Source organism: Misgurnus anguillicaudatus, chromosome 18 (genome assembly GCF_027580225.2).
Source record: "Misgurnus anguillicaudatus chromosome 18, ASM2758022v2, whole genome shotgun sequence".
NCBI lineage: Eukaryota > Metazoa > Chordata > Actinopteri > Cypriniformes > Cobitidae > Misgurnus > Misgurnus anguillicaudatus.
Genome location: NC_073354.2, coordinates 37,858,715 through 37,870,783, shown reverse-complemented (window position 1 = coordinate 37,870,783; position 12,069 = coordinate 37,858,715). Strand labels below are relative to the sequence as shown.

At 36.4% G+C, this 12,069-nt stretch overlaps 2 protein-coding genes across 2 annotated transcripts; one reads left to right on the top strand and one right to left on the bottom strand.

Moving 5' to 3' along the window:
- Positions 1-153: 153 nt before the first annotated feature.
- eif2s1b (eukaryotic translation initiation factor 2, subunit 1 alpha b) lies at positions 154-6,527 on the bottom strand. Its single transcript, XM_055186855.2, has 8 exons — positions 6,367-6,527; positions 5,495-5,737; positions 5,313-5,392; positions 1,883-2,034; positions 1,692-1,798; positions 936-1,033; positions 713-856; positions 154-554 (listed from the first exon to the last, which is right to left on the bottom strand). The coding sequence occupies exons 2-8, from the start codon at positions 5,733-5,735 to the stop codon at positions 429-431; spliced, it is 948 nt and encodes a 315-aa protein (XP_055042830.2). The 5' UTR covers positions 5,736-5,737; positions 6,367-6,527; the 3' UTR covers positions 154-428.
- Positions 6,528-7,251: 724 nt separating this feature from the next.
- On the top strand, positions 7,252-11,882 carry atp6v1d (ATPase H+ transporting V1 subunit D). Its single transcript, XM_055186772.2, has 9 exons — positions 7,252-7,468; positions 7,998-8,115; positions 10,261-10,340; positions 10,443-10,510; positions 10,603-10,647; positions 10,731-10,834; positions 10,917-10,983; positions 11,092-11,170; positions 11,248-11,882. The coding sequence occupies exons 1-9, from the start codon at positions 7,428-7,430 to the stop codon at positions 11,390-11,392; spliced, it is 747 nt and encodes a 248-aa protein (XP_055042747.1). The 5' UTR covers positions 7,252-7,427; the 3' UTR covers positions 11,393-11,882.
- The last annotated feature ends 187 nt before the right edge of the window (positions 11,883-12,069 follow it).

The window sequence follows — 12,069 nt, the reverse complement described above, 5'->3', positions numbered from 1 at the left end:
TTTCTGTATCTAACATGAAATGACTGGTGAAGCTTTTGTGAAAACTTTCTGATTTTGATCAATTTTAAAGCAAGAAAAATCGTCCCAAGAAAGGAATGTGAATTAAAATGCACACGTTATCTTGAAAGTATCTGTCTAACTCAAAGAAACAACTTTGACCATCGAGAAGTTTACTGACAGGTTGAAATGGAGAAGCTCAAACTTTACATTTCCAGAGAATTGAAGCTTCTGAAATGTGAGCATTAAATCATGATTTGAATGAACATTTTAGTAGTTCATACGACGGGTTATAAAAAGGTCACCGGATCAGAAAATCATCTGCACAACTGGAAGCTGTGCTTATATATATTTAAAAAAATGAAAATGCATTGTTAAAATAAAATCCCATCCATACAAAACAGTTCATATGGATCCTGACTCTGGAGTCTTTAGTCTTCAGCTTTCGCCTCCATCTCCTCAGCATCATCGTCTCCATCCACCTCAGCGTTCTCTCGTTCCAAACGTTCCAGCTGTCGCTGCAGCTCCGTCTCATCCGTGTCTGTCACCACTTTAGGCTGAGAAACATCATAAACATCACATTATATAAAAATGATAATAACCTTTGGTATGGAGAAGGGCTATAAAATATGTAAATGATAAATATTAAATAACAGATGATGATTCATTTCTAGTTATTTCTCAGATATGGCTCTAGCTGTCTTTATAAACTCACCTCCATCTGAACATTAAAGACTCCTCTTTTCTCCTCGATCCGCTCTTTGATGGCAACCATGGCCTGGTTGAGGACCGACAGCCCCTCTGTGCGCTCCAGTGTGGTTGTGGTCATGACGTACCGCGGTGGTGCGATCAGGTTAATCTATAGGACACAGCATAATGATGTCATCACATGAGAAAGACTAAAACTTTTTTTTTTAAGAAACCAGGATCACACAAACCTTGATTGGCATTGCCTCTGTTGAGCAGCTAAGTCCCGCCTTCAGAGCGTCTTTGACAGCATCAATCCCTTCATATCCATAACACGCCACCTCAATATCTGTTGATGGGATTAAAAGAAACATTTGATACACAAATAGAAATTTTTACATTTTATGAATGCAAAGAAAATTGTTGAAGTCAAAGAAGACTTGTGTGTCTGTTTGCATGCATGATGCAGGAAAAACACAACTACTGAATTATTCAGAAAGCAATGGGCTGAAATGTTTAAGTTGTTTTTCTCATACGAAACTTCCCTCAACTTTATTTAGTCAAGTGTATGTGATGTTTGTTTTAAAACAATATATTTTAATTTCATTACATCATCCATGAACATGAGTCCTGTCAGATCGATTCCTATCAACAGTTTCACAATCTTTCACAGCGTCATCAAGCCGCTGCTGTTGTTGTTGTTTAGCTCTAGCGGCAAAAATCACATATTGCACCTTTTACATTAAACATTTTCAATAAAGTAATCATAACAGTGTAACTTTTAGAAAAGTTTTACAACCGTAAAATTATACGATGCTGAGCAGATTGATCAGTGTATATCAAAGTATCACGCCAATAATGCTTAAGAATCAGACTTGTGAAACTTCATATGCCGATCGGTCAATGCCGTGTCATATGAAATAGATAACACTGTGCGAGAAGTTTTTAGACACTTTTATTCAAAAATCTTACATATTATGACATGAGTTATATACAAGTTGAAATACCGTCTCTTATTTTGACAGCCTGTGGGGTGAGTCGTCTATTAATGTTGTCGATGAGCACGTTTCTCTCTTCTTCTGTCAGATCCAACCCATCCAAAATTTCAGGATCGCTGCGTCACAGAAAATAAACACATAGATTTTTAGCAGATCTCAAAATTATTTAACATTGTGGCGTCTGAATAATGGTCACTTACGACACGGCCTGTTTGAAAACATCATAAGCTCCGTATCCAGGTTTTTTGTACTTCTCATCGAAGACCCAGGCGGTGCGCTGGAATAAACTCTCCAGCTGTTCGTCCTTGGTGTACTCCAAGACTTCAGCAACATGTCGCAGAATACTGTAAACCTGCAGACGAATGAGTAAACATGAAATATGCATGAAGTTTAATGCTGCGTTCACACCAGCCGCGGTAGAGGCGTCAAGCGCGAGTGATTTCAATGTTAAGTCAATGTGAAGACGCGTGTCTGGAGGTCTCGCGATGCGAATGAGGTGGTTAGTGCGGTAGACGGATTCCGGATAATTCGCGTGTCTAGTGGCACGAATGGTGCGTTGCCGCTGGAAACACGCAAGTTGAAAATTTTGAACTTTAGCGGAAAAATGCGCCGCAAGCGTAGTCACAGAAGCCCCTCCCATGACACGGATTTCCGCGTGAATGTCTTGATGAGCAAAATTTCACGCGCGGCTTTCATGCGTGAATGAAGCAAGTACACTCAAAATTTTCAAACGTCCAACTACGCGCGGTACACTGCAAAAAATTATTTTCAAGAAAAAAATTCTAGTATTTTTGTCTTTTTTTCAGTAAAAATATCTAAACATTCTTAAATTAAGATGCTTTTTCTTGATGAGCAAAACGACCCAAGAAAATAAGTCTAGTATTTAGACCAAAAATATCAAATTTGGGTGATTTTGTGCATAAAACAAGCAAAAAAAATCTTGAACATTTTTCTTAAAGGGATAGTTCGGCCAAAAACGATATTAAACCCATGATTTACTCACCCCCGGGCTGTCCGAGTTGCGTGTGTCCATCGTTTTTCAGACAAGCACATTTTCGGATATTTGGGACAATGTTTTAGATCTTTCTGTTCATTAAATGTAATGTTACGGGGTCCAGCCATGGTCCACGACCTTCAAGTCCAAAAAATTGCGTCCATCCTTCACAAATTAAATCCAAACGGCTCCAGGATGATAAACAAAGGTCTTCTGTGGGTAATCCGTGCGGTGTTGTTGTAGAAATATCCATATTTAAAATGTTATTAACGTTATAAACTACGTTCCGGTAGCGCCGCCATTTTGGAGTGATGCGCATTCAGGATGAGAGCTTACGCAGCGTACAGAGTTTCTCTGCTGCTGCTCTGTGCCCCCGCCCTCCGAATTTGTCATACGTCACTAAGAAAAGTGCGTACACTACGCTAATCCTCTCTCCTGAGTCTGGCGGCGCTACCGGAAGCTAGTTTATAACGTTAATAACATTTTAAATATGGATATTTCTACAACAACACCGCACGGATTACCCACAGAAGACCTTTGTTTATCATCCTGGAGCCGTTTGGATTTAATTTGTGAAGGATGGACGCACTTTTTTTGGACTTGAAGGTCGTGGACTATTGCTGGACCCCGCAACATTACATTTAATGAACAGAAAGATCTAAAATATTTTCTAAAATATCCGAAAATGTGTTTGTCTGAAAAACGATGGACATATGCAACTTGGACAGCTTGGGGGTGAGTAAATCATGGGTTTAATATCGTTTTTGGCCGAACTATCCCTTTAAACACTAAATTCAAGAAAAATTCAAGAAAAATGTGCTTTCCCCTACTGCAAAAAATGACTTTCTTACTTAGTATTTTTGTCTTGTTTTCAGTAGAAATATCTAAAAATTCTTAAATTAAGATGCCTAAGTCTAGTTTTAAGACAAATAATATACAATTTAATTAAAATTGTTCTTAAAACAAGCAAAATTATCTGCCAATGGGGTAAGAAAAAAATTTGTTAAATAAGATTTCTTTTTTCTTAAACACTTAATTCAAGTAAAACTTTCTCACCCCATTGGCAGATATTTTTGCTTGTTTTAAGCACAAATTCACTTAAATTGTATATTTTTTGTCTTAAAACTAGTATTATTTTCTTAGGTCATTTTGCTCATCAAGAAAATACATCTTGATTTAAGAATTTTTAGATATTTCTACTGAAAACAAGAAAAAGATACTAAGTAAGAATGTCATTTTTTTGCAGTGCATTTTGGTCTAAAAACTAGACTTATTTTCTTCAGTTCTTTTGCTCATCAAGAAAATACATCTTAATTTAAGAATTTTTTGATATTTTTACTGAAAACAAGACAAAAATACTAAGAACTTCTAATTCTAGTCAACGAGACATTCACGTGAAAATTTGCGCCATGGGAGGGGCTTCTGCAACTCCGCTCACCTCCTGTAATCACATCACTACTAGAGCAAGCTCCTGATTGGTTAACGCTGTAACAATCAGCCTTATCGGTTGTGTCACAAAATATGGGTCAGATTTTACTGTGTGAGATTAAAAGAGTTAAAATTATGAGACAAACAAGTGTAATCAACTTAAATAAGTGTATTTACAAACACAAGACTTAAAACAACACACTAAAAACTCAAGACTGTTAAAAGAAAGGAATATAAAAAACCAAACCTAAAACAATCTAAAAGTCCAAGTGTGCTAAAAGTCCAAGTGTTCAAAGTGTCCTCTGGTGTATGTACAATAGAAGTGTAATCCACAAAACGTGTTTGGAAGGGTAAGTCCACAATGATAGTAACTCCACAATCCAACAGAGGTTTAGCTTTAGCATCTGCTAACAATGTGCTTCTGCTGCTTCCTTTTATACTGGCATTGTTCCCTGTCATGTGATTACTCACATGACAGGCAACCCAAACAAAATAAAAGACATAAACACATAAAATAGCAAAAGGAATAAAATGGAATAAAATGGCTAAGAAAACATGTAAAACCTATTTAAAACTCAAATATACATAAAACCACAATATAATGTATAAAATGAGCGGTACAACATGTTTCTTGTGTGACGGTGTCACAACGCGTTGCGTTTTTCCGCCAAAGTTCAAAATTTTTAACTTGCATGTTTCCCGCAGCAACGCTCAATTCGCGCGTCCGGCGGAATCTCGTCTACCGTGCTACGCTAATGGGGCATACACACCAAACGCGAGTTCAACAATTTGCGCGAGTAGATTACATACAAAGTCAATACAAAGACACAATCAGACGCGTCCTTGCGTGGGGCGTCGCGAGTGACACGATATGGGTGACGCGTTTGCCGCGAAAACATGCGCTATTCGCCTCAAACACGTGACATGAAGTTAAATCCCGCAAGTAATCTAGAGCGAGTAATGCGATGCCACACGTTTGGTGTGTACGTAGCATAACACCTCATTCACGCTGCATAAGCGCGTCTTCACATTGACTAAACATTGAAATCACTCGCGCTACCGCGCTGGTGTGGACGCAGCATAACAGAGAATAGATGATGCACATTTACGCATTGGCAGACAATGCGTTTATACAAAACGACCTGCAGCGGCTTCAAGCTATACATTTTATTTATCACCATGTGTGTTGACTGAGTTCAGTTGCTTACGGTTTTCGATTTGGTGAATTTATCCTCACACTTGATGGCTTCTTCTGGAGAGACTCGTCTCTTGGACAAATCAATGTATCCTGAACACAACACAGAGAAATAAAGTTCACAATCTGCTTTGTCTAAGTTAAATCAGACCCACACAGTCTCTCTTCACTGATGTTGGACTGTCACACACTGACCCTTCTCCTTGTCCACTCTGATGACCACCACACATTCGTTGCGTCCGATGCGGATGAGTTTGTTGATGGATCGGATGCGTCTGCGGGACAGCTCGCTCAGCAGGATCATGCCCTCGATGTTGTTGTACTCCAGGAGACTGACATACGCTCCCATCTCTGCGATGGAGCGCACGTTCACCATCACCACATCCTCCACCTCCGGGAAGCGATGCTGGTAGAACCGACAGCTGAGGCCCGGCATCTCTGACATGGACAAAACAACACCAATGAACCTCTGTCATCATGCATGTGATCATACTCATGTTTATTTATATTTAGGAAATATAGGATGAGTTCAGGCCTGGATAAATCTGTATTTTATTTCACCTTACCACACGCAGTACATAATTGTGTAGTTCCACATAGTTATACAATACTGTATACTTATCCAAGTATGCATGTCTATCAATTTAGTATAAAATAGTCATTTGTATATTTGAGTGTACATAGCAGTAATATACTGTATTCTGTCTATAGTCTGTAGGCAAACATTAAATAAAGTTATCAATTGTACTTACATATGACAATAAAGGACTTTGACTTGTCTGTCTACATTCATTTAACTTTATTACCTGTCAATTCATTAATATACGTGTCTGTCTCATCATTCATCTACCCATCTATTTAACTATTCACCTGTCTATCTGTCTATCTCGATCTCTTTCATTCGAGCAGATGAACACACACACATTACTATAGTAAATCCAGCAGCAGTGAGTTTGTGATGTGAGTCCATGCGGCGCACACGCTGTATGACAGCAGAAATTACCACAATCACGTCATCACAAACATCTGTGAAAATCACCGCGTGCGTATCTGTAACACGACCTCACCTGACAGGTGTCACAGATCACTGACTTTAAGTCCTTTTAATGTGTTAAAACTGCCGTATGTTTGCGGCTGTTAGCTGGCCATTGATCAGATTGTGAGGAAAGAGTGAAGCTAGCAGCAACGCGTGAAGACCGGCGGGTGTTGCGTCAACTGCGAATCTCATTTCAAAATAAAAGTCGTTTGTGTTGAGCAACTGCACAGCAGAATCAATTTCCCTCTTTAACTATTAATACCTTTATTAATAGTTTTATTGTCTTAATGTGCTTATATGGTTTGATAACAAGCATTTCTGTAGCTAAATTTTCTAGCAACGCAAAGTTATAGGAGTCAATCTACAGCCCATACAGCATAAATAAAATTAAATATAAAAAATATATATTAACATATATTTTAAAACGTATTTCAGGGGCAACAAATTAATTTCTAATTTTACAACCCATACGACAAAACCATGGCAAAACATATATTTTGCCACATAAATATTTTTGCATATATATTATTTATATATATATTTAACTGCAAAAATATTTATATAATTTTGACCTTTTAAAACCTGTTATGTGCACAGGTTTGTAACATACAACGGTTTTCTTCCAATGTGACATAAATATTTTTATTTTTAAAATATATTTTAAAATATACACAAATTATCAAAACATATATTGGCGAAAAATAAATGTTTTAAACATATTTCAAAATATATTTAAATTTTTTGTTGTTCTGTAGTTCTGTAGTTTTTATACAAACTAAAAACAAAGATCGAATCGCTTTATATAAAAGTTTCTACCACAATATGTATAATAACAGAAGTGTAAAGCATGGGAATACTAAAAGTTCGCTTAATGCTTTTTGCTTTTATTTTAAAATATGACATGACAGTCTACGTTCATCAAGCGTCACGTGACCTTCAGTCAGCTGATCAAATCCTACGTCTTGTATGTGGACTATGAGGGTCACATCGATGTTATTTTAATCATTTATTTGTGGTTTGTAATAAATTGACATCACGTTTACACGCAAGCTTCTCAGTCGTGTGATTTAGTGTTTGACTAAACGAGTAAAGATGTCGGGAAAAGATCGCATCGACATTTTCCCTTCCAGAATGTGAGTATCATGAACACTATCACATCATAATCTTTATTATGGTCGTGCACGAAATCAGCTAAATGACAACAGATTAAATACAAATGTTAGTATGCTTTGTGGATTTAATAGGTGAATGTTGAATGATATCCTGCGGGAATTATAATTTGACAGTAAAGTGTGGAAGTGGAAGTGATGATATTCACAGTCATGTGAGCGACAGTCTGCTGGATATATCACTGAAATATTATTGAACCTTAAATTATATATAATATAATGTTTGCAATTTGTAATATAAAATTATACGTTTGCCCAATGGATATAAATGTAATATGGATCAGATACAGCAATAAGATAAACCTATTAGATATTGATAAAAGATATAACATTAAGACATATCTTGACAATATAACTGTCATATTAATACTTAAGAGATCCACAGTTTAATCATATTAGGTTAGAATACACAGTCGTTTATAATGATATTTTTGGCTGTCATGGCCTACATCATGTATGTATGACGTCACGTGTGTGTGTATGTATTCATCAGGGCTCAGACTATAATGAAAGCTCGTTTGAAAGGAGCTCAGACTGGCCGGAGTTTGCTGAAGAAGAAAGCAGATGCTCTTTCTATGCGCTTTCGCCAAATTCTCAGAAAAATCATCGAGGTAACACATCAAGCCACTGCTTAATAGCTTTTTTATGTTTATTACTCCTGCACACTTTCTGTAAAACACTGGAAATAATGCATACATATCACTCAGTATTTCTCTAAAATAAATTAGCAATATTTATCTGAAATAGGGTTGCAAAATTCCAAGAATTTTCAAGGCTAGAAACCGGGGAATTAACAGGAATAAACTGGGAATTTGAAAAAATTCCCACCCCCTGCATGTACTTTCATAATCTTTTGAATCCTGCACACAAAATAATGTCAAAATGTCCATCTTTGCATGTCATAAATGAGTTTAAAACGTCCTTGTGCTGTGTGTAAGCTAGTGCAGTGGTCCTCAAACTGGGGGCCCCAGTTTTATAAAATACATTAATTTATCATGTATTCTCTTTAATTAAACCTAACAAAATTAGGCTACTAACCACGACTTTGTATAATTTAATGTTTTGTTTAATTAAAATGTTAAGTTTTAGCACTGTTTTTGGCATACATTTTCTTTGGGGGGCCGCAAAGGAATGCACCACACACAAGGGGGGCCGCAGGTTGAAAATGTTTGAGAACCACTGAGCTAGTGTGCAACAATATTGTATACCATTGTAAAGACAAATGGGCCATCCTACAGAAACGTCCACTTTTGGTATGGCAAGATGTCTTAAAATTGATTTCTTTTTCTAACATTTAAACTTAAACCACATTATTAGATTACTCTTTGACTTTATAAGTACACATAAATGACAGCTTAATGTTTAATTTTTTGTGTGCATGTACTTAAAGACTGCATACACCATTTTTTTGTCACTGGTGTTACCTTACTTCTTTAGCTATATTAAAGGTGTTTATGAAATATATATTTTTTTCAGCTTTAAGCTTAATTCTTAATTGTAACAGAATTCAATGAATTTAAAATTAACATCATGTAACATATGAAAGATTTTATTTAATGTGAAAGAAAAAAACCCAGTGAGGAAGGTAACACCAGTGACAGTAACACCAGTGACAATTTTCATGAAAACTGCATTTTACAAAATTGCTGCTGCAAAGTATCAAGCCACATGTTATCAATCATATTATACTCACTAAATGAAGTAGTTTAATCCATTTGTATTCTAGTTTTTTGCAATTCCCAAACAATAAAGGAGGTCATACCAGTGACTTAAACTAAAAGCTTCATATGAAATAATGAGATAAATGAGAAGTTTTCTGATAACTGAAAAGAGACAGTGAACTTATCATGGACTTCTCTTTATAGATCTCCAGGAAAGTGAAAGAAGGATGTCAAGTGATGTCATCAGTGTGATTTTGATTTAAAAATAAGAGCTTTTTTGTTAAACGGTAACACCAGTGACACAACTCCAGGGACTACTACTTTCATTGTATATTTTATAATATTTTTTTAGCATTTATTTTTTAATGTAATTTAGATCATATATTTGATAGTTATGGACACATTATTGTGTTTTAAATGGAAGAAAACACTGTTTTTGATCTCAGAATAAAGCACTTTCCCTCTCCACATGACTGTGGGGACGAGCACTTCTGTGCTGCTTGGAATTCTAATTAATTAATAAAAATCAAATATTGCTACATTGATAGCTCAAGAATGTGTAATTGTTCAAATAACTTGTTTCATTTTAAAATATAAAAAAATTGTAACGCTAAAGTGTTTTTCAAGTGTAATATTTCTGTAAAGGCTAGGGACAAAAAAATTGACATTTCTGTAGAATGACCCAAATACACTGACTGTTAGGTGAAATAATATAAAAAAGTAGAACTTTCATTCATTTTGATGAGCGCAAGTATCAGGATTCTTTAAAGAATAAAAAGAACTAATTAAAAAGAATTAAAAAAGAATAAAGTACAATTTATTTAAAATAGATATCTTATGTCAAAATACACACTACCGTTCAAAAGTTTTAAGCGTCATTTTTAAAATTGGTATTACCTTGCATGTATGTCTGCTTATGACCAAACATAATGTTTATTCATGCTTGCATATAGTTTATATAAATTTCCAAATAATTCCCGTTAAGTTTCCAGTTTGGAATATTTTAAAAATTCCCAGATTAAGTTCCCATGGAAAGTTTCCACCCCTTTGCAACCCTAATCTAAAATGATCCTCTGATTTTTGTAAATCATCGAGACTAAGACACTGATGGGTGAAGTGATGAGAGAAGCCGCCTTTTCTTTAGCCGAGGCCAAATTTGCTGCTGGTGATTTCAGGTAATAAAACAAACAAATAAACGAACATTCATAGCGTTGATGATTCTTCACATGAGGGATGTGATGTCTGATCTCACCTGTTCTTCATTTCTGCTCCATCAGTACCACAGTCATTCAGAACGTCAACAAAGCCCAAGTGAAGGTCAGGGCTAAAAAAGACAATGTTGCAGGTGCGTCAATGTAACTCTTTTTTAAATAAATCAATGTGACTATTCTGTAATTGATCACATGATCATGACTGTTTATCTTTATTTGTGTGCAGGTGTTACTCTACCTGTATTTGAACATTACCAGGAGGGTGGAGACAGTAAGCATTCTTGCTCTTTTCTTATAATATCAAAGGCCCCTATATAATTGTTTCTGACCAGTATCCCCAACGGTTATCTGTAGGTTATGAGTTAACCGGTCTGGCCAGGGGTGGAGAGCAGCTGTCTCGACTCAAGAGGAACTACGCCAAAGCAGTTGAGCTTCTTGTAGAGTTGGCATCTCTGCAGGTAATGCCCAATTGGGTTCACAAAATACAAATATCCCATTTATTTTTGTTTTGAATGAATTTGGTTCTTCATTCCCTCGCAGACTTCCTTCGTCACATTGGACGAAGCGATCAAGATCACCAACCGTCGTGTGAATGCCATCGAGCACGGTGAGGATGAGACCTCCCTCCCTTAAATCCTGACAGCTTTATCCTCACACAGTCAGCTGCACGTATTTGTTGTTTAATGTTTCTTTTGTTTGTTTCTGATCCATTCAGTGATCATTCCACGTATCGAGCGCACGCTCACGTATATCATTACAGAGCTGGACGAGCGTGAACGTGAGGAATTTTACAGGTGAGATTCTGCCAAAAAATTCCCATCGGAAACCGACACATCAACTGGCTCTTACATTCTGCCGTCACTTTCCACAGGCTTAAGAAGATCCAGGAAAAGAAGAAACAGCTCCGTGAGAGGACCGAGAAGGAGATCGCTGTTCGTTTGGCTGCACTCGGTCCGATCCCAGAGCCCGTGAACATGCTGAATGAAGAGGCTGATGAGGATATGCTGTTTGAATGAGAATCCAGACCTCCGGGAATCCACCTGTATTTATTCTTCGTGCCTTTTAAGGCCGAGCATAATGTCTAGTAAACCAGAAATGTGCTTGTACTGTGTATTTGTTGGTGCTGTTTGATTTTTTTGTTTGTAGGATGAAATGTTGTAACCAAAACTGTAACACAATTTTTTGACAAACAGAAAACTGTAATACGCAAAAGTGATTTCAATTTAAACAAGCATTCCATTGAATTGTGCACACTTTGTGGTGTCATCGCATGCATTAAATCAGTGCAACCCTCCCGTGTTAACCAGTGTGTGTGATAGACGATTATTATGACTTACAGCCCATCTCATGTTTACGTTACAGATGGGCAAAATAAGTTAATAGTTGATGTTCTTGTATGATCATAATCCCTTTTAGTTATTTGGTTGAGAAATGTGTGATTGTTTAGGTCCGGCAAAACAATCCACTTTCTGTGGATTAAATATTTCAATAAATGTTCTAAATGTTTATATGCTCTTGTAAGATTTTTTACATTGTTGAGTTTTTAAAGGTAATTACAGATTTTGCAAGAAAACGTTTGAAGTTTTAAATAACAATATTAACATCAATATTGATGTTACACCTGAATTTCATGGTTGGACAGAATTGTGAATTTGTTAGCCACATAATTCTGCTAGATTTAGTTAATTGCATC